The sequence below is a fragment of the Caenorhabditis elegans genome, chromosome IV (genome assembly GCF_000002985.6).
Source record: "Caenorhabditis elegans chromosome IV".
NCBI lineage: Eukaryota > Metazoa > Nematoda > Chromadorea > Rhabditida > Rhabditidae > Caenorhabditis > Caenorhabditis elegans.
This window is the reverse complement of record NC_003282.8, coordinates 9,765,491-9,785,461: the sequence shown is the minus strand read 5'-3', so window position 1 is coordinate 9,785,461 and position 19,971 is coordinate 9,765,491. Positions and strand designations below refer to the sequence as shown.

The 19,971-nt window shown below is 35.1% G+C and overlaps 7 protein-coding genes, 2 non-coding genes and 1 pseudogene across 11 annotated transcripts; 6 read left to right on the top strand and 4 right to left on the bottom strand.

The window, feature by feature from the left end:
• The first annotated feature begins 138 nt into the window (after positions 1-138).
• On the top strand, positions 139-159 carry 21ur-9485. Its single transcript, NR_056445.1, has one exon.
• Positions 160-672: 513 nt separating this feature from the next.
• Positions 673-4,507, top strand: sre-4 (Serpentine Receptor, class E (Epsilon)). The gene is made up of 9 exons (NM_069345.6): positions 673-938; positions 2,310-2,467; positions 2,518-2,643; positions 2,801-2,893; positions 3,433-3,494; positions 3,675-3,800; positions 3,846-3,979; positions 4,028-4,106; positions 4,246-4,507. Exons 1-9 carry the CDS (start codon positions 784-786, stop codon positions 4,417-4,419), a joined length of 1,107 nt encoding a protein of 368 aa, NP_501746.3. The 5' UTR covers positions 673-783; the 3' UTR covers positions 4,420-4,507.
• 21ur-10119 lies at positions 788-808 on the top strand. The gene has a single exon (NR_056444.1).
• On the bottom strand, positions 4,259-7,141 carry T13F2.6 (DUF4210 domain-containing protein). The gene is made up of 9 exons (NM_069344.8): positions 6,978-7,141; positions 6,800-6,923; positions 6,479-6,738; positions 6,200-6,428; positions 6,053-6,138; positions 5,536-6,003; positions 5,333-5,481; positions 5,103-5,288; positions 4,259-5,048 (listed from the first exon to the last, which is right to left on the bottom strand). The coding sequence occupies exons 1-9, from the start codon at positions 7,075-7,077 to the stop codon at positions 4,911-4,913; spliced, it is 1,740 nt and encodes a 579-aa protein (NP_501745.1). The 5' UTR covers positions 7,078-7,141; the 3' UTR covers positions 4,259-4,910.
• Positions 7,142-7,827: 686 nt separating this feature from the next.
• sna-2 (Small Nuclear RNA (snRNA) Associated protein) lies at positions 7,828-10,857 on the top strand. Its single transcript, NM_069343.7, has 7 exons — positions 7,828-8,000; positions 8,051-8,122; positions 8,171-8,297; positions 8,348-8,627; positions 8,681-9,160; positions 9,594-10,380; positions 10,582-10,857. Exons 1-7 carry the CDS (start codon positions 7,836-7,838, stop codon positions 10,660-10,662), a joined length of 1,992 nt encoding a protein of 663 aa, NP_501744.1. The 5' UTR covers positions 7,828-7,835; the 3' UTR covers positions 10,663-10,857.
• Positions 10,858-11,902: 1,045 nt separating this feature from the next.
• On the bottom strand, positions 11,903-12,952 carry cav-1 (the record flags this gene model as incomplete). 2 transcript variants are annotated; one of them, NM_001268492.4, is made up of 2 exons in its annotated part: positions 11,903-12,529; positions 12,655-12,952. In NM_001268492.4, the coding sequence occupies 2 exons, from the start codon at positions 12,928-12,930 to the stop codon at positions 12,098-12,100; spliced, it is 708 nt and encodes a 235-aa protein (NP_001255421.1). The 2 variants fall into 2 exon arrangements, with proteins under 2 accessions (NP_001255421.1, NP_001255422.1); NM_001268493.3 differs by lacking the exon at positions 12,655-12,952 and having other exon boundaries at positions 12,098-12,478.
• A 2,080-nt stretch (positions 12,953-15,032) lies between these two features.
• On the bottom strand, positions 15,033-15,416 carry msp-78 (Major sperm protein 78; the record flags this gene model as incomplete). The annotated part of the gene is made up of 1 exon (NM_069341.6): positions 15,033-15,416. The coding sequence occupies one exon, from the start codon at positions 15,414-15,416 to the stop codon at positions 15,033-15,035; it is 384 nt and encodes a 127-aa protein (NP_501742.1).
• Positions 15,417-16,477: 1,061 nt separating this feature from the next.
• Positions 16,478-17,405, bottom strand: T13F2.9 (annotated as a pseudogene). Its single transcript has 3 exons — positions 17,265-17,405; positions 16,753-17,219; positions 16,478-16,704 (listed from the first exon to the last, which is right to left on the bottom strand). Coding segments are annotated over exons 1-3 (835 nt in total).
• Positions 17,406-18,307: 902 nt separating this feature from the next.
• Positions 18,308-18,691, top strand: msp-79 (Major sperm protein 77/79; the record flags this gene model as incomplete). The annotated part of the gene is made up of 1 exon (NM_069339.8): positions 18,308-18,691. The coding sequence occupies one exon, from the start codon at positions 18,308-18,310 to the stop codon at positions 18,689-18,691; it is 384 nt and encodes a 127-aa protein (NP_501740.1).
• A 420-nt stretch (positions 18,692-19,111) lies between these two features.
• On the top strand, positions 19,112-19,825 carry ssp-36 (MSP domain-containing protein). Its single transcript, NM_069338.6, has 2 exons — positions 19,112-19,223; positions 19,532-19,825. Exons 1-2 carry the CDS (start codon positions 19,125-19,127, stop codon positions 19,754-19,756), a joined length of 324 nt encoding a protein of 107 aa, NP_501739.1. The 5' UTR covers positions 19,112-19,124; the 3' UTR covers positions 19,757-19,825.
• Positions 19,826-19,971: the final 146 nt, after the last annotated feature.

Genomic DNA, 19,971 nt, shown 5'->3' with positions numbered 1-19,971 from the left:
TAACAATCATAATTCCATAGATACTAACCACGAGATAACTTCTGAAATCGATCAATTGAATTCTTAAAATTTCCGAATAATTCAAATTTTTTACCCTTTCACCCATTCTTTATATTCATCATTCATTAGAAAAATCATTCAATGCTTTCATTCCAAAACATATGTTTTAGAAAATGAAATTTATAGGAACCGCAAACCAGTGTTTCAATTTCCAAATGTTTCAGTCAATTTTTTTGTGCCTATTGCCTATCGTCAGTGTTAGAGATTATCTTTTTTCGTTTCTTGATTTTGAGATTAAAATTGAATAAATTTAAATTTAAAGAACAACTCTATGAGAGGCTCCCAATTGAAATGAGTAACATAAATTTATTCTAATTTGAAGCTATTTTTCATATAAAGTGCAAGTTTTATTCTACCGTTCAAGACACATCACATATGTTCAAAAAGAAAAATAAAAATTTTAATTAGAGAAAAAGGGGACCCCCATGAAATTATAAATTCTGCCCTCATCATCATTTCCTACATCCTTTTATTTTTCTTTTTTTCCATAATTAATCAATGATTCAAAACTTCTCGCACCACGGTGCACACACACAGACATAGAATCATCATTTCTAAGCTCCTCCCATTTTTTCATATTTTCAGCGACCCCCTCACTCTCTTCCTATATCCTCCTTTCTGCTCAACGTTTAATACCACCCAATATTCCAATTTCTATACATTATAAATAAATGTTTTGTTCTGTTTCAAAAAAAGTATTTGTAAAAACAATTATAGAATTGAATGCTCCTTGATTCAAGCACACAAATTGTGTTACCCAGATCGGCGGCTGATATGATTTTATTTTCACTTATTAATCGTACTGCCTCCAACTTGGACATGTCTTCAGATTTGATTGATAATTTGTACATTTTGGAAACCGTTCTTCTACTTTGGAGGTTAGTTTTATAAATTATAAAAGTTTTTTTGGAAAAATGAAACGAACAAAAATGAAACTGAAATAGTAATGAGTTTTTGTGAGAAAAAACATGTTTTCTCGAGAAAAGTTCATTAAAAACTTAGTGTTCTTGGAAATTTGATTGCGATGGGGAGCTTGTGTTCCTCTATAAATAATTGTACATACCGTAAATACACTATCTTTTCTTTTTGAGACAAGACCAAGTAGTTGGAAAATGCATAAATCTTATAGAAAATTCATAGATCTTCCAACTTATATATTTATGAAAAAGAGAAACATCACATTTCCGTAAATTTTAAACATACAAGCCTGGTTTTGTGTTACCTGATTTTATTTTGTACATTTCTGGTAAAACTAAATTTTATTCAAAATCTGACAGTCCGGAACGCGCAAAGAAAACTGGCAAAATTTCATTCAAAAACCGGACGTTTGGTTTGCCAGTTCTAGAACAAAGAAATTAAAATGAAAGACATCAAGCAACGGAGTTCCCATCAAAATTCAGACAATATGTAGGGAGACAGGTATGTAGGCAGGCGAGATAAAAGCACATACAACGTTTATATCTGCAATGGGTGACCTATATGAACGTCTACAGAACAAAATTTACCAAACGCCTTTATTGGAATCTCTCAATAAGTAAAGATTTTAAAGATGTAAACTTAATCTCCCGGATACATGATGTGATTCCTATCATCTTTTAAAAATAATCTATAAGATTAAAATCCTGTTTCATTAACTAGTATAAACATGGGTTTTAATCTATAAAGGGACTTCCAACTAATCTTCGCTAGGACCTTCCTCTCAACAGGGAAGTTTTCTTAAGTTCTAATTTGAATCTATGCAAATTAATTTCTAGTGAGAAGAGGGAAGAAGATCTATGATTTAACCACGAGTAGCTGCAAATCTACATAATTTTCTAATAGTGGTTTTCAAATTTGAGAACTTGTTGTGACGTTATAAACAATTTTGACAAACACATGTTTGTATTCTCAGAATTTGATATTAATTTTTATAGTTCTGATAATTGGAAAACATCACGAAGTTTCAGAATTCTCGAGAGATAAACAGAAAAGGGAAAAATTTTAAATACACCAATTGTGAATAATAAAAAACATTGAGCAAGAAACAGTAATGGAAAAGAAATTAAAACACACAGAAATAAGAATTAAAATAGTATTGGCAAAAATGGTCTGAAAACCACAAATTTAAATTTTTAGCGAGTCTCCCACTCAGATCCGATAAAGCCTACAAAGCGAACAAAACTTGCCAGAAATTAAGTGTAAATTCACAAATATTGTAAAGTGACTTTTATTTGGCAAAAAAGTATCAATAATAATTAGATTAATTTCAGTTATCTGGAATGTGGTGTATTCTTTTTTGTTCTTTGCACTAACAGTCAATATCATCCAAATTTAACATGGCTTTTAAAAAATCTAGTTGCTCAATATTTCTTCTCGATGGCATGCCGCCTATTTCAAATTTATTTTCAATATGGAATTGACGATGAAAGTAAGAATATTTCAGGGATGAGATTTTCAAGTAAAATGAAATATTTCCAGGCGGTTTAAAATCAAATTGGTTTTTCATTTTTGTTACATTCAGTAGGAATTGCTTGATATTCACTGCTCTCTATTTTTCCCCGTTTGTCATGATGGAGAGATTGTATGCTTCTATTCACATTGGAGGTACGTTTTTAAGAATTGAAAAAGTGGATCATTTGGGCAGAAATACATTTTGATGATTAATAACCAAATACTTTTAAAATGCGAAAATTGTACCATTCTTTCTGACTTCATAGTATATATTCTCTAGTTCTGAAAACTCAATCTTATTGTATTTTAGACTACGAGAACAAACCACGTCATTATGTTGGCTATACGCTTTCTCTATTTTTGTATCTTTGGTCTCTAATGATAGGATTAACATACGCCTTTGGTAAGTTATAAATGGACTTTCCAAAAATATTTGGGAGGGTTTTGAGATCATCAAAAGCATGGTTGAGAGTTACGAAAATGATATAGTTAAATTTCAGTATGGGTAAAACTGATTTTCACTTAAATAATAGAGAAGTTGGAAATTTCCCATTTCCGTGGTCAAACTTGATACCGTGTTGAAGAATTTGGTATTTAGAAAATTGAATTAAAAATGGTAGCCTTTATAAATATGGTGCATCGTCAGTGGGAACTTAGTCAAATTATAGAATAATCCAGCATGAAAAAATATAATAACTAAAAACACTCCAAAATATTTTGGATCTTTCAACATTTTTTGTCCAAGTTTTGGTAAATTGCTAAACTTTCAAAAAACTTGGACCATTGGAGAAAGTTCGAGAAGTTGTGCTGGTTTGAACTCTTATCACAATCAAATAAAAATAATTATAATTTAAGGTATGAAAATCTTAGAAAGAAATTTGTTTCCCGACTTCCAAAATTACGATAGAGGTGATAGTGAGTAATTAAATAATAGTCTTCCAGAAATCATACCTACTTACATTCACGTATCCTGCTTGGTATCTATCAACCTATTGGCATTTGTGGTAAGAAATTTAACATTTTTTATATGTGTTATTAGTTACTTGGATGCTCAAATAACCATGTGAAATAACCGGGGCATTTGCCTATAAATATGAGGGTATAATTAGACTATCTACTGAAAAATACCAAAAATTGTGACAGAATTTTTAGAATATTTGAAATTGGCAAAACTTTATTTTCAGATATGCCTCTTGAACGAAAGATATAATTCGAAAAAGTTTGTGCAAAAGAAGTTCTCAACAAGGAAATCAGTAACATATTCGCTTTCGGAAAGATACCAAATTGTTGAAAACTTGAAAACGGCCTATGTAAGTCTCTAGTTGTTAATCCACAGTTCATCCTGACGCTTTCAGTTGTTTAAACGTGGCATTATTTCCATAATATTATTCTCTGTAATCTGTGGTGTTTTCTTGATCAGAATGAGCAGTGATGAGCACGATTCTTCGATGAATTGGATTCTGATTGGATTCAATTATGCGGCCATTTTGTACGTGTTTCGGGAGGATCGAAAAGTTCATTGAAGTAAATTTTTCAGATATGGAATTGGTTTTCCTGCGGCAATGTTTTATTATGATGAACAATTCCAAAGACAATTGATTACTTATATTAGACTGGTGAGTCAGAATCAAATATTGAACTACTTAATTTTTTTATAAATCTACCATTTTTAAAAAATTAATAGTCAACCCAAATCTTTCTTGTGAAACTTAACTCCTGAAAAATGAAATCTGTAAAAGAACGTATATTTTCCAGCTATTCTGCATTTCCCGAACGACTCCACTTTATGAGGAAACCGAACAATCGTCACGACAAGCAAAAATTAGTCGGAATTTGGAAGCGGTCAAGGAAACGGACATATATTTCAATAATTTGAAAGGAGATTGGGAAAAAACGGCACCGAAATGCAAGAGGAAAAGCGAGTGTTGAATTGGTTCTATTCGGGAAAGAACAAAACAGAATTCGAGAAAATAGTACAGTGAATTGAAATTAAATAAAGGCGAATTGAATCTAATGCATATAAAAAGGGATGGGATTCTATTTTCTGGATTATAAAAAAGTTAATAATCGCTTACGACATGAAAAGATCTGAAATGGTCAAAGTTGAAATGTTTAGAAATGAACAGAAAATCTATGTGAATTGTTTTTCAAAAATTTCCAATACAAGAACTACTTCAGATTTCCTTTGAAGGTTTTTTTCTAAAAGCGATTTGAACTACTGAATTGAGTGATATGTACAGAAAGATAATCGGGATTTGTAGAAAACGGGGATACTGATTAAAATATTAGGGAACCGAAGCACTATGGAAATTATCTATGAGCATTAAAAACTTATCAATTGATTTTGAACAGTGATGGAATATTTGGGTAAAACAATTATTTTTGGTTGGGCAAATTGAGGAAAATCGAGTTTCGGTTATTCAGAAGACATTCGAATTCTCATCGTAGTCTACGCTGAGGCTTAGTTTAGGAAGAACGGATTCATCTTCATCTTCGACGATTTTGAGAACTGATGTGTCATGATGTCTCCACATTAGATCATCATCCAATTCGATTGGCTATAAAATAATTGTTTTTGTTTTGATAGTAATTATTTTAGGAAATATATTAACCTTATTAGACATCGAAACTGATCGTGAATAATTAAGTCGTTTAGTTCCCAATGGAGTATTGGCTTTTGGAAAAGTTTTGACAGTTGCTGAGCTGGTCGTACTCGAAATGCTTGTCTTTTCATTTCTGACGAGAGCATCGTAGAGGCCAACCTTGTCGAGTGAGTCGGTACGTGGAAGGCAGCAGCTCTGAAAATCGAAGCACATTTCAGAAATTGACAGAAAGTGTCTACCTGCGCCGAGCTTCCAAATCTAGAGAATGAGAGTAATCGTCTTCTTGGTCGTTGCTCTTGCTCACATATTCCGTCTTCGTTCAGCGATATATCACTAACACCCATTGTAGCCAAGTTGATAGAGTGTGCACTTTGTGAATGAAATCGAGCTGAAAGATAAAATTAATGAATTTACAGGTTACACTTTTTGGTTATTTTCTTACTCCGCATTGCTTTCAAAATCGGATTCTTTCTAGCCAATCTCCATTTAGCAAAAACATTCGATCGATGAAATCTGACAACTTTAATCTCATACAATCCGAGACTCAAGTTCTGATCGTGAAACATTCCACTGATATCCACAACAAACTCCACATCATGACTCCAAAGAAGAGGACGGCCATCGTGATCCGTGTATCCAGAATATTCGGCAATTGTCACAACTTCTACGAATCCACTCTGAACATTCACTTGTAGTTGAGAAACGTTGTTACGCATCGATCCATAGTCAACGTGACCACCTGTTGTAGTTGTTGGAATAAATGGTGAATAATTCGCAGATTTGATTGTTGTAGATGATGCTGAAGGTATGACGGGCGACAAGAGAGAATCTAATGGAACTGGTTGAGTTGCATTCATTCCGTGACACCGCTTCATACGGAATGCCATACACTTTCCGATAAGCCTTACTTCTAAAAACAAAAAAAACAATTAAACTTCAAATATTTGTGTTTACGTTACCTCCAACACATGTATTCATACATTTCGACTGATGATGATGTGGACGGCGGTGCCCTGATTCAATGCTTTCACAACAGTGTGACCCACTAAATATTTAGTATTTTTTTAAAGATTATACGACGATTAGAAAATTTCAAATAGGCTTACCTTCTGAAAATTCGAACATCTCTTGGAAAGTCTCGACTCGACACAAGCCTCAAATCACGTTTCTCCTCACATTCCTCTCTTGTCACGAGACCAAAATGTTCATCAACGGAAACATTTGCAGACATCGCCAAGGAAACAATTTTATCGAATTTCTTGACAGTCTCAATTCGAAATTTCCAGATCTTCTCGGTAGGGCATTGAACTGCTATGACAGTGCATAAAAGGCGACCTGAAATATTGAGATTTGAAAAATTAATAATATTTTCAGAATTCTCTTACCAATTTCTCGTTTTGGAAGTTTTGGTTGTAGTTCACAGTCGGCAATAAGTCCCAACATATCATTGAAAATTGACGGAGAGGTGTAATCTTTATCCAGATATGTTAAACAACCAGTAGTGAGAGCTGAGCATGCCAGTACATTTCTCTTCAACTTTTCATCAAATTCAAGTTTCAACTGAGCCCATTTGTTGCCAGGTGTAGCTTTTGGGAGCATGTATATGCACTTTACTGATTTTACATGAATTTGTTTTTTAGATGAGCTGAAAATGATTAATTTTAGTTGCCTCATAAATTATTTTTTATTCCTTTTTTTTAACCCACTCAAAACTGAAACTTCCGTTGAGAACAGTGCCGAATTGAAGTCCATTCCGTCCGAATTCTTTCAGTGAAACCAATGGAATCGTTGATTCGAAAAGGTTTTTTTGATGGCACACGACGTATTTATCTGAAATTATGTTTTAATGATCCATCAACTTTTAAAAAAACTTCAAAAACTCACAACTAGTTGATCCTTTGAGGATCAAGTCTAAAACGAGTATTTCGGCCGACACAATATCACTTTTATTAGTGTATTGGGTGTTTTCGTTGAGATGATTCATTTTTCCATCCGATTTCCGGTGAAAACCCCGGTAAAAATCGGACGGATTTCGAAGGTTCCGCGCTGAAAAAATATTTGAATGAGCAATGTAGAATTTTCGAAATTCGAATACTTTCGCGCCCGATTACGGTGTACAATTTGTGTGTAAACATACATACGCACAAATGCACTAAATGGTAAACAACAGGAGTACGGTACACAATAAAGTACCGGCACCACGACGGTAAGTCACAGAATGTTTTTTCCTTTGAATTTTTCTTTTAAATTTATTTTATTATTTTCTGTAAAATTGTAATAGCTATTTTTCATTAATTTTCGGTTCACAAACGTTTTTCATTTAAATAGATCATCAATTGGCATTTTTAAGATCAGGTGTAAAAAAAAGTGAAACAGTAATTGTTTTCTAGATACATCTTTTAAGTCTCCCAGACGTTTTCGAAGTTCCAAGTTTGTTGGCAAATCTAATAGCAAATGTTGCTTTTTTAATGATATTGAGAGCTTTTAAAATTAAAACTGTTCAAAATTAAAATCTGAATCGGATAACTTACACTGCAGAAGCTTCCTATAAAACTTTTTGTTTTTGTCTCTCTTTCTCTCGTTGTTCTATTTCGAAATTCGCGCCGTTGCAATTGCCTGGCTGTGTTCATGTGGCCTAGAAAACTCCATTTATCTAACCATTTTCGTTAATTCTTAAATACTGATCAGTTTTTGTTAATTCGTTTGGTTATCATTTGAAAAATCAATATTTTAGTGAACAAAATGATCGAACTGAACCCGGTGAAGGAATACGAAAACGTGGATACTCAGTCAGACGCGTTTGATTCTGTTGAAAATGTTGCAGAGGACAAAATCAATGATAAATCGCTTCGAACAATTGTTGTACAGAATTTGAAACATCCTGGAGGTTGGCTTAGAAATCGACAGGTATCATCAAACTTTTTGTCATTTATATGTTGACAAATGGATATTTTTAGTTTCAAATGTTACTCAATCGATGTGTCATTTTTGATGTTTCATTTTCACGACCAGAAGATACAGATGAAAAGGTAATTTGACAGCGTTATTAAATGTATCAACCTTCTAGAATATTTCAGCAAATAAAATATGGAAAAGTGGAATTTGTGTTTTCGACAGTAGCTGGTGCACGTGAAGCTTATTCAACAATTCAAAAGATGATAATCGACGGAATACGACCAGAAGCTCTTGTTGATCCACAGTTTTGTAAGTTTTTTAAAAACTAAATTCTTCAAATTAATATTGCGAGATTTCAGTTTCCGTCGAAACATTCCAGTCTTCTCGTCAATTCTTTGATATTTCTAATGATACTCGACTAGTTTTTCTTCTCGATGCTCCAAAATCAATTGATGATCATATGATTTCATATTTTTTCGAAGGAAAAACTCCAATTCATTTTCAAACTCTTCCCATGCCATCTTCAAATGGATTATTCCAAGTAGAAGTTTTACTGTCCGATAAAGAAACCGCAGAGAAAGTTTTGGCTGGACCATCGAAGTTTTCGATGAGTGATGAAGATAATGAATGTACAGTAACGTATGTTTATTTTCATTGATTAAATCTTAAAATCATTCCAATATTATTTTCAGACTATTGAGCCCGCGAGAATATTCTTTATATTCAAAAATGGATGATATTCAACAATCAACTTCCGCTAAAAAACCTCTCAAACAATCATATATTTCTGAAAATGTGGGACAAACTCTCGCACCGGAAATTGACGAAGATGTAATTTCGAATCGTCTTCTCGAGATCATCGATGAACGAAAACTGAATTTCGCTGAAATAAACGAAAAAAATGAGCTTTATGAGCTCTGTGACACAGTATCATCTGAATATAATGGAGTTCCTGATTCAATTTTGAAGCCAGCGATGGGAAGTGTTCTCCAAAAACATTTGAATCGAACGGAAATGCATTGGATGCGAGAACATTTGGAAGGACTGCTGAGAGTATGGAAAATTGAAATTCTAAATGAGCAAACGTACGAGAGGCCTTCATTTGTACCAATGGAGACTGTCGCCTATCAGCCAGTTGTTGAAGAACAAAAAACGGAATCAACTAGTAAGGGGTTAGTGTTTTAGTTTTTTTTTTTTGAAATTCACTCTGATCAAAGTTTAAAAAGTTGTTAAGTCGTTTGATGATTTTGCTTTAAATGATAAACAATGGACTGTAATCCCGAATATAACTGAAAAATTACAAATTACAAATTAAATTTCAAAGAAAAAAAATCAAGAAAACTGATACTTTGAGTACAAAACCGCGAAAAATTCCAAAACTAGGTTATTTATTTACGCGATAATAATTTAGAAATTTCTTTCAAATTGAGAAAAAAAATGTTGATGCGAGAGACAATCAAAATTGAAAACAAAAATAGTTTCTGAAATTCTGTAATTACTAGTTATATTCTATCATCTAAAACAAAATCGTTAAACCACTCTTGTGCATTAAAACTGTGCAGTGGTATAAAATAACAACTTATTTAATATTTTTTATCGTTTCAGAGCAGAAAAACGCCAACGAGCCGCTCGTAAACAAATGGGTGTTGCTGCATTCCTTAACGCGAATCGTGATCGCCTCATCGTCGAAACAGGAGATGTTGATATGGATTCAGATGATGATGGAAATGTTACTATCGGTGGTGAAGCGTTAAGCTTTGATTCGTGGGCTCGTATAACAAAAACCAAGGCAAGTGGAGTTGTTCGAGCCAACGATGATGGTTCAAAGAAGATTGGAAATGGTGGATTATCGAAGAAACAAATGAGACAGGCGAGAATTGTCGAAGGAATGAGTCAAGAAGAATGGAAGAAATGGAGAAATGAGAAGAGTTCAAACCGAAAAGCCGATATTAAACAGAGAATTATGGCAAGAGGAGCGATAATTGATGAAGGAGAAATTGATAATGAAACCGCTGTAAATGGAAATTCGGAAGTTGCAATAGAAACAGTGGAACCTTCTCCGACTCTTGCAGCTGTTAAACGTATTCTTGATGAAGGTGAAATAGATTCAGATGAAGAGAAACAGCAAGCGAGTAAAAGCAAAAAGAAAAAGCCAGCTACATCAGACTCTTCGGATTCAACATCATCATCTTCTGAAGAAGATTTCGATGGGCCTGTTGATGCGAGAAAAAGACGAAAGCTGCGAAGAAAGAAGGATCGCAAGAATCCACGTACTACAACGGCTTCGTCGTTATTGGATCCAACATTCCGTCAAATGTTTGAAAATCGGAAAACTATTTTGGCACAAATGACTCCAGCACATAAATCAGCGTTCGTTAGTGCACTGACTCAGGTAAGCATTGAAAATTTATGACTCAATCTCGAATTTAAAAATTGATTCAAATACATATTATCCATTATAAAGTTGAAAATATTTTCATTATCTTGGTTGTCTTTTTATGATTAGAATATTTAGTGTGAAACTTTTTACTTCAGAAAAATCGTTGCTCATGTCAAAGTTTGCTCTAAAGTTGTCCAAAAGCTAATTTTCCAGATAGTAAATAACAATCCATCCGGAGTATCTCAAGCCAAAGCATCACAAGTAATAAACACAATGATGTCAGGATTCAAATAACTTTGTGCATATTTCGTTGTTCTTGTTGTTCCCATTCTAATACCCATTTTTATTGTATTTTCCCATCTGTTCTCATACTTTAACCTCTACTTTTTATTTTTATCCTGTTTAGTGTTTAATTTCAGCTTAAAGTCTTCCATTGGCCATAACAGCAGGCGGAAGAAAATCCAATTAAATGAATAATTCTGTCATTTGGCAAAATATTCTAAATTATTTATCACATGTTTTAATTACACTCCATCCCCTTCTGACTTCTTTTTATAGCTTCTCATCGTGTGGTCCTGATCTCAATGGCTAAGAGGTCACTAGAGAATAGAAGATTGCAAATACGATTAGCCGAATTTTGACAATGCAACTTTAATATGATATATGAGAATTCTTCAACTCTTTAGAAATTTGATAGTACACTAATACACTTACTAGTAGATATTGTAATTTATAAACACCTAGATGTCAACTCTTTCAACATTTTCATTTTCCCACTTTGTGTGTACTTGCCATTTTCATATAAGAGCACTCTTTCTACGCAATCGGACCATTCTGATGGCGCAATGTACCCGCCCTGAAGCACATTCCCTCCCAACATATCCAACAAGACCGGGACTACCACAAGGACCACATTTGAATGATAATTGGGTAGAATGTAGAGAGGACCTACCTTTGTATGCAATTGGTTACTGGATGAAAGAGCACACAGCTCACACTAGAAGGATAGAAAAGAGGATTATCAGATCCTTTATGAATTGGTACTAATGAGGTTTCACCAGCCAGGTGTAAAGACGAAAATTGTTTGATTTGAACGCTTTCCACCTTTTTTACCCCAACACGAAATTTTTAGATTTTTACTCCAACAATGAAACTCAAGTTTTTTAATGTTACACTGTAAATATATACACTTTCATCGAAAAAACATTATTAATAATTATGTTTTTAAATAATTATTTAAAAACAAACTTGAAAATTTCGTTGGAAATTACAGTACTCCGAGCGATGAAGCGAAATAATTTTTCATCGGAGAAATTTATTAACAAGCTTATTGTTTCCGCAAACGCGAGCTCATGGAATAATCGCAACTTTTAATACCAACTACAGTAACCCTGGGATGTCATACAAATGTGTATATCCTTTTCTACATGTCTCGCAATGTGTGTATATCCCTGCCAAACATCCTCTATAGGTATCCAATTGCACTTAGCACTATCCTAGTGGGTTCCAAAAGTAAAACAATAGAGAATGAGTATATATTTGAATAGACTAGAGATTGTCACATTCGTTCGTTTACATTAAGGGATTTAATTTGAATTTTATGTTGGGATATGGAACGATTTTGCTTTCAAATTTTATTTTTTGCACTCCGGATCGTTATTACCACTCTTTGAGGGATGAGAATATACAACAAAAAAAGTAAAATGAATTTGAGATAAATTAAATAAATTTAGACGCATGGAGCAGTAGTTTCTTGATTGATTCCGTATTTTCTGATGTTGAAATTGGAGAAGATTAGTCCAACAGCACTGGCAATTGGATCAAAGATGGCATGAATCAACCAGTTCCAGAGCTTGGCGAGAAGAGTTCCTGGAATCGAGAGAAGTTTTCCAAGTGGAACAATGATGAAGACGTTGATCGATGCGAGAAGTCCGAAGAAGATGGCAAAGATGATTGTGAATGGAAGAGCCAAGAGTGAGACAAGACGATAGATGAAGAGCCGGACGGCAGTGAATACGGTATGATTCAGACGCCACACGCAATCCCATGAGTGCTGTGAGTCGGCTTCTCCGAAAATGTCTTCAAAGTTGAGTTGGACATGGTTGTTCATCGAGTTGGCGTCACGATTGACGAGATCGACTCCGATAGCGATGTTCTCTTCCTGGAAAATTAAAGTATGAATAAATATTTTGATTAAACTATAGTAAACTATCAAACGGAAAATTTTTCCATCAAGGTGCAAAAGTAGCAATAGCAAATGAAAGCTTCGAAGATATTAAACCTTACCTTTTGCTCGCCTTCTCCTTTTTGGCATCTACTCCACCAGCACTTCTTCTCTTTCTTCTCCTTCACTGGCTCATCTCCCGGTGCTCCACCTTCTTCAATATTGGTCTCATCAGTTGGAGCAGCCTTCTTCTTTCCGAATGTGAACCAGTTCTTCTTTGGCTTTGGCTCTTCTGGAGCAACAACAGCTTCTCCTTCTGTCTGGACTGTTGGTGCGGCGACTGCAGCGTATGTCAGTGGAATTTGTTCCTCTGTCTTGATATCTTGCTCGGTGGACATGATGAAATGAGTTATGAAGTTTCTGAAATTTAAAATTGAAAATAATATGGTTCAAGAGAATTTGCAACAGTTCAAATAAAAACTAAAACATCAGAAATTGCAAAGAAAAATAGAGACAAGAGACAAGAAAAGAGGTCACCGTACTCATCACAACGTGTGCATACGCAATGAACAACATCCCTGTCAACTGGACGCGCACTGTGTGCAGGATGACCAGAAGACTTGGCTCACTGCCAAACCCCGCCCACATCAGGCTCTTGGGACGATTGGGAGGTCTGTTGGACAGGCGGACTCTGAGGGATTATATGAAGTAGAAGAGACAACAGACGGTGGATAGAGAGATGCACAAATGAGGGTCGACGAGTGGGAGGGAAATTTGAATTTTGGGATGATTGAGGAAGGGGTCGAGCGGGGATGAATACGGTGTTTTGAATATTGTGCAAGATTCAAATATGTAATTAACTGAAGCAGGGCAGACCATATATTACATATTATCATGTTGCAAAAAAACGAAGAAGATGTAAGAACGTTCTGATTGTGAGTAAAGCTTGAAATTTGCTTAGGAGCATCTGGATTTTAAAAAAGTTTAAAAAGAATGCTTCTTAAAGGTTGTGTCAGTAGGGAAATCGCGTAAAACCGCTCCTATATAATATTAAAACTTTTCAAAATCTAGTTGACATTATTCTATTTTCATTCAAAAAGCGAAGAAACCTAACTAAAAAATTCTACCAGTTTTATATTCTAATTGCGTTCCAATTGTTCGTATTTTAACCATCTACAAGTTCGAACCTGCAGAAATGATCTTCAAAAGACCACTTTTTTGGAGAATTTGGCAATTTACCAAAATTCTCACTGAAAAATTGTGAATCTAAAAATTTGGAGTATTTTATTATGATATTAGGACATGTTGGAGTATTATAAGTGAATTTAGATTAAAGATTCACGGACGATACTCTATTTTTAAATAGTGGATAACTTCTTAAGAACTTAATTCACCCTGTACAATGCATTTTTAATTCGATGATCTTTTGGTGCAATAGAAAATGTTTTCTGAATTTTTTTTTTTGAAAACAATGCAGTTCGATCCAGAAAACCTATCCTAGGAAATTGATTTTTTTTCACACGGAAGCACATTCTAGAACAAGTTCGTAACTTTTACAAAATTTTGCATTCCAGCCTAATGTAACTTCGCCTTTATTTTATCATATAACTAAGAGAAAAATTGATTATGGTTCTGGTTTCTTAATGACAAATACAGTTTCAAATAGTGTACGTACTGTATTCTAACACATTGATAAACGAAATCCATTTGTAACTTGTTGTTATCCATTTGACCCACATTGATTTGCCGCGCATTCCACACGTTGCACAATCTCATGCCTCAGACCCTTGACGACGTGTCATCCATCACATTTTGACATCTTATTCTCTCATCATCACTCCATCAAGATTTATGTACATGATGACGTCATCTCTCTCTCTCTCCGAATGCACACACATACACACAGAAACAATGGAACGTCTTCATTCTCACCTGTACAGACAGATGAGAGTGTGTAAACGTGAGAAATACAAAGAAGACATAGAAAGTGCTCATTGTGCTCTTATGTGCGGCCCGATTGCTCTTATAGAGGCTATAATTGAAGAGGAGTGAGAGAGTACTGTAACAGATGTTAGATAGGGAAAGATTTACGGTAACAGATGGGAAATGGATAAAATTGGAGGGAATATGACTGAAATCACCTGAATAGAAATTTCTATAAATGTGAATGAAATACAAGAAAACTGATTTTCCCGTACTGCAAATTTTTAAACCTTCCGTTCAAGCTAGTCTAGTCGTGCAATTCTAGTCGTACACTTAGTAGTCGTAGTTTGTCGTACAAGCTAGTTCCAGTTTGCTTCGTTCACTTCGTGGAGAACGTAAACTTTTCCAACGTTGCTAATTATTATATCAATTGTCCTATACTCAGTCATAAGCTTGGGTCGAAGAAGATCGAAGAAGTGCCAAGCCAGCTAATCAAGAGGAAAAGCTCAAGTGAGGCTACATTTTGTTTTAAGAAAGAACAAGCATGCATAAAAAACTCATTTATTTCACAAGGACTCTATGGGTTGTACTCAATTGGGAGGTTCTTGCGACGAACCATTCCGTCTCCCTGGAACCATTCACGACGGAATTGCTTGGCAGCGCCATCCGGGGTGTTGGTCCACTCAATAGTGATACGGTCGTTGTTGGTATCCTCTTGTCCGAAGGCAAAAGCATCGCAGGAAACAGCAAGAAGCACAGCTTCCTTTGGGTCGAGAACTCCACATGGTGGATCAACTCCAAGTCTCTTCATATTGGTGGTCTTGATACCATATCCAATACGACGAGCCGATGAGTTGATCACCTTGATGTGGTAGGTGTGCTTGTCATCGTATGGCGCATTGAAGACGATCTTGGTACCCGGTTGGGTTTGGATGTCTCCTGGTGGGACGGATTGGGCCATGGTAGTTCGATGAAGGAGTTATGAGAACTCTATGAAGATTATGGCAAAATCTTCCAAATTTATAGAACCCTTCTTATCACTGCCCTAAATCTAAAAGTTCATCCAAAAATAGGAGATCACGTTAAAATTTGAAAAAAGCAGTTAAATCAGAAATCAGAAAAAAAATCAGAAAAAATCAGCTATTTTGAATAATTTCATAAATTTACACTTGTTCTGATACTTTTGTCATATTGAGGAACAAAGGAAACCTATTCGTTTTCTGTGAGACGCTAAGTATTAAACTACTTGTTTTGTTTTGACCACAGTTGTTTTGTTTTTGTTTTGCAATTAAGTGCAACAGAAAATGTCTACAGGAAAAGGAAAGGAAAGAGAGATGTGAAGGCAACTACTCAGTCAAGAGCGAGTCACGGCAACTCGGTCCAAAACCATTTCTAATTAGTAAACTCTCAAAAACCACAACTAATTAGCTTAAAATCATTGCTAATTAGCAAAAATAAGCTAATTTACAATGGTTTTAAGCTATTTAGTTGTGGTTTTTGAGAGTTTACTAATTAGAAATGGTTTTGGACCGAGTTGCCGTGACTCGCTCTTGACTGAGTATTTTTGATCTAGTATTGCAACCAGAAATGGTAACTGCAAGTTGAGAGCTGCAGGCTATTTGATTAAAATGAAACTTTGACCACCTCTAACTCTATTCCAAAAGCAAGAAATAAGCCACCGATGAGACTCGATGAGTTCTATTTTTTTTTAATTCTCGATTAAAATTATGATTTTTGGAACTTTTGGCTCAGAAGGCAAAAATACTACATATATATACAACGAATTTCAGTAATGAAAGCATTTTTCAGAAAATTGACCAAAAATGCCTCGAATGTATTTTTTAAAAAAACTTTTTAAAATAAAAAGGTCTTGTTATGATTTTCCGGTGCTTGTTGAGTTACAGAGACTAGGGCAGGGTAAAATTATACCCTCACGGAAGGAAATTATTTCCGATTTGCTAGTGTTTTCCCAAGAAATCAAGATTCAAAAAAGTCAGTGTAAGTATTTATTAGTCAAGAAGATCAAGCTGTAAAGTTATTTTGAAGAGCAGCCAGTTTTTTGTTGAGCTTCTGAATTTCATGAAAGCTATCAATGATTTTCTTCTGTTCTTCAATGACCGCTCTCTGCAAGTAGACTTCCTGAAGAAGATGTCCAGGTCCAAGAATGATTGTTTCACTTGAAGAATCCGAGGTGGTAGAAGATGGAGAAATTGGAGATGAAACAGATTGAGCCGTGCATGGGAGTGTTTCTAGAATTAATAAATATTTAAAAAAACTACTTTCAAAAAAAAACTTACCATCTTCAGAAATATTGAAGTTATGATTAACTGCTCCATATATTTTCATCGAGTCGATTGGAGATTTGACGAAAACTGGAAGTTGTGGGAAAGATGGATGAGCTGGAGAATTCCAAAAAAAAGTGTTCACATCTTCCGTAGCAACCTCCGTTTTCTCAAAAAATCCCTCGTACTTTCCGAAAAGTGATGCCGTAGATGTTGTGGACGATGCAGCAAACAATCCATTCACCTTCTCAAAAATCGATTCCATCTGTTCTTTCTCGTTATCAAGGCAATTAAAGCTCATCCAGAAATTGGCCATAAGCTCCGCAGCCTCATTGATCTTTTTTGATTCTGGTTGGTGGGACTGGGGAGATGGCCATCTCGATCGTTTGATCAGCGTGGAGAGCCAACAATGGGCAGCTAATGCTCTTCTTGATCTCTTCTGTAACTCTTGCAGTCGTTGGAACAACTGGGCAAGATTGAACCTAAAATATGACCCTTGGTTTTAAAATCCAGCTCGTTGTACAAACCTTGTTCAAAGCTGTCCTTGGCTGAGCCTTTTCAACGATCGGACAAAGGACTGGAACTGTTTCCCTTCTCTGTTCGGCTTGACGCTCGATCATCTCGAGGAATTGTCCAAAAGCAGTGTAGACAGTAATCTTCTTGACCATAGTGTTAGTAGAGTTGATTGTAGTTAGTTAGTAGAGCGATGAAATTCGCAATGAGTAGATTTATGATTTCAAGCTTGTATATAATCAGTCTTATCTTGATGGCCTAAGTTTAAGCGTAGAAAATGAACAAACGGTCACGTAAAATGAGAATTGAAATCTTTTTATTTTATTACCTGATATAACGTTTCAAAAATTGTGAATTAGCAACTCTTGAAGATTTAAGGTTTAAGGTTTAAAAAATGCGACAAAGACATTTTTTGGACAATTTTCTCAAAAATAAATGTATCCTTTCATTGCTAAAATTCGTTGTATATGTATGTATAGTGTTTGCCTTATGAGCCAAAAGTTCAAAAAAATTACAATATTAATCGAGAATTTCTGAAAATTGAAGAACATGATCTTATCGTAAGCCTGCTTGATCTGCTTACAATAGAGTTGGAGGTGGCCCCAACCCGAACTGCCGAAAGTTACCGTTTCTGGTCGCAATACTAGACCAAATTTAGTATTTTTTGTTGCACTTAAGTGCAAAACAAAAATGCAAAACAAGTAGCATATTACAGAAAACGAAGAGGTAGTACTAGATCAATATTAGTTTAATAAATAGTCTTCATTTTCTTTTCCTCTAGACAAAAAACAAAAACAAAACAAGTAGATTAATAATTAGCATCTCACAGAAAACGAATAGGTTTCCTTTGTTACTCAAAGGTATCAGAACAAGTGTAAATTGATGTAATTATTCAAAATAGCTACTAGCTAAAACTGATTTTTTTTCAAATTTTAACGTGATCTCCTATTTTTGGATGAACTTTCAGATTTAGGGCAGAGATAAGAAGGCTGCTATAAATTTGGAAGATTTTGCCATAATCTTCATAGAGTTCTCATAACTCCTTCATCGAACTACCATGGCCCAATCCGTCCCACCAGGAGACATCCAAACCCAACCGGGTACCAAGATCGTCTTCAATGCGCCATACGATGACAAGCACACCTACCACATCAAGGTGATCAACTCATCGGCTCGTCGTATTGGATATGGTATCAAGACCACCAATATGAAGAGACTTGGAGTTGATCCACCATGTGGAGTTCTCGACCCAAAGGAAGCTGTGCTTCTTGCTGTTTCCTGCGATGCCTTCGCCTTCGGACAAGAGGATACCAACAACGACCGTATCACTGTTGAGTGGACCAACACCCCGGATGGTGCTGCCAAGCAATTCCGTCGTGAATGGTTCCAGGGAGACGGTATGGCTCGTCGTAAGAACCTCCCAATTGAGTACAACCCATAGAGTCCTTGTGAAATAAATGAGTTTTTTATGCATGCTTGTTCTTTCTTAAAACAAAATGAAGCCTCACTTGAGCTTTTCCTCTTGATCAGCTGGCTTGAATTCCATGCTTAAATGTAAGTTAACTAGCTGAAATAAGACTCGAAAATATACAAAGAATGTACACAAAACAAACGAAGAAAACCAGGCTCACGAACTCTACTGTTTCTTGAAGCAATACTAGATTAGATTTAATTGACTCCACACTTTCGCTGTAGACATTTTTTGTTGCACTTCCTACTAAACTTCGAAATGCCTTTTTAAGTGTTTTATTAAAACAATAAACAAGTTCACTGAAATTTTTAAAATGTGTAAAGTTGGACCACGTGGGTACATTCGAATTTGAAAATAAAGAAAACACATTTTATTTTCAACAATTGTTATTTCTCAATTCAACATGCTAACCATCGAACCTCCATCTGCCACATTTCCAGCGTCAGGAGGAAGTTCCACGCACACAATTACGTCAGTGAACGAATCTCGAATGGCGTTTAAGGTATTCGATAACTGTTAATTAGCGATGTGCGCAGTATTCCCCATTCCGTTGGCAATGTGTGCATTGTGAGTCAGTTAATTTGAGAGGTTCTTAATGGACATCGTAAATTAACTGCGTTTATGCAAAAATGGTCTCGCCGCGCCCTTTAAGAAGTGTGTTGAATAACGAGAAAGAAATACCTAATTCTGCAATTTTTCACACTATTTTTAAGGGTGTATAAATGTTTTTGAAATGCAGGTTTTTTGGCGACTCGATTTTGAAAAAATGCTGCTCTTTTGAAACAGAAGCAAAACAAAGGCATTATTTAGGTGAAGTCATCAAATAATGAGCACTACCGAGTTCGTCCCGTGTATGGATTTGTCGAGGCAAGGGGAAAAATGAAATTTGAGATAATTCGCCTCGAGGGTCCTGTGAAAGATGATAAAATTATGCTACAATATGCGGAAGTTCCAGCTGATGAGACAGATGCACAGGCACCATTCAAAGCTGGTGCTCAACAAGGAGATGTCACGATTCTATTGAAGACTACCTGAGAACCGACTTTTGTATAAAACACATTGTTAATTTCAAAGTTTTTTCTTATTATAAAACTCAAAGATTAACAAAATTAACGAAGTGACGTAGCAAAGGATTTTTTTTGGAATTTATTTTAAACATTTACATCTTTACAAGGATATTTTTTTTGTTGAAGACTCTCCACGAGCGTGGTTCTGAGATTTGACAGCTAAAGTCTATATTTTCCGTTTTT

Bases quoted from the DNA above. Each gene is read 5' to 3' on its own strand.
- ssp-36 (NM_069338.6), top strand. From the start codon at position 19,125: ATGCTAACCATCGAACCTCCATCTGCCACATTTCCAGCGTCAGGAGGA. The intron at 19,224-19,531 runs GTATTCGATAAC...GGCATTATTTAG, and splicing joins AATCTCGAATGGCGTTTAAG to GTGAAGTCATCAAATAATGA.
- sre-4 (NM_069345.6), top strand. From the start codon at position 784: ATGCTCCTTGATTCAAGCACACAAATTGTGTTACCCAGATCGGCGGCT. The intron at 939-2,309 runs GTTAGTTTTATA...GATTAATTTCAG, and splicing joins ACCGTTCTTCTACTTTGGAG to TTATCTGGAATGTGGTGTAT. The intron at 3,980-4,027 runs GTACGTGTTTCG...TAAATTTTTCAG, and splicing joins TTCAATTATGCGGCCATTTT to ATATGGAATTGGTTTTCCTG.
- T13F2.6 (NM_069344.8), bottom strand. From the start codon at position 7,077: ATGAATCATCTCAACGAAAACACCCAATACACTAATAAAAGTGATATT. The intron at 6,924-6,977 runs GTGAGTTTTTGA...ACATAATTTCAG, and splicing joins CCTCAAAGGATCAACTAGTT to ATAAATACGTCGTGTGCCAT. The intron at 5,289-5,332 runs GTAGACACTTTC...TTCGATTTTCAG, and splicing joins GATTTGGAAGCTCGGCGCAG to AGCTGCTGCCTTCCACGTAC.
- sna-2 (NM_069343.7), top strand. From the start codon at position 7,836: ATGATCGAACTGAACCCGGTGAAGGAATACGAAAACGTGGATACTCAG. The intron at 8,001-8,050 runs GTATCATCAAAC...GGATATTTTTAG, and splicing joins GTTGGCTTAGAAATCGACAG to TTTCAAATGTTACTCAATCG. The intron at 10,381-10,581 runs GTAAGCATTGAA...CTAATTTTCCAG, and splicing joins TCGTTAGTGCACTGACTCAG to ATAGTAAATAACAATCCATC.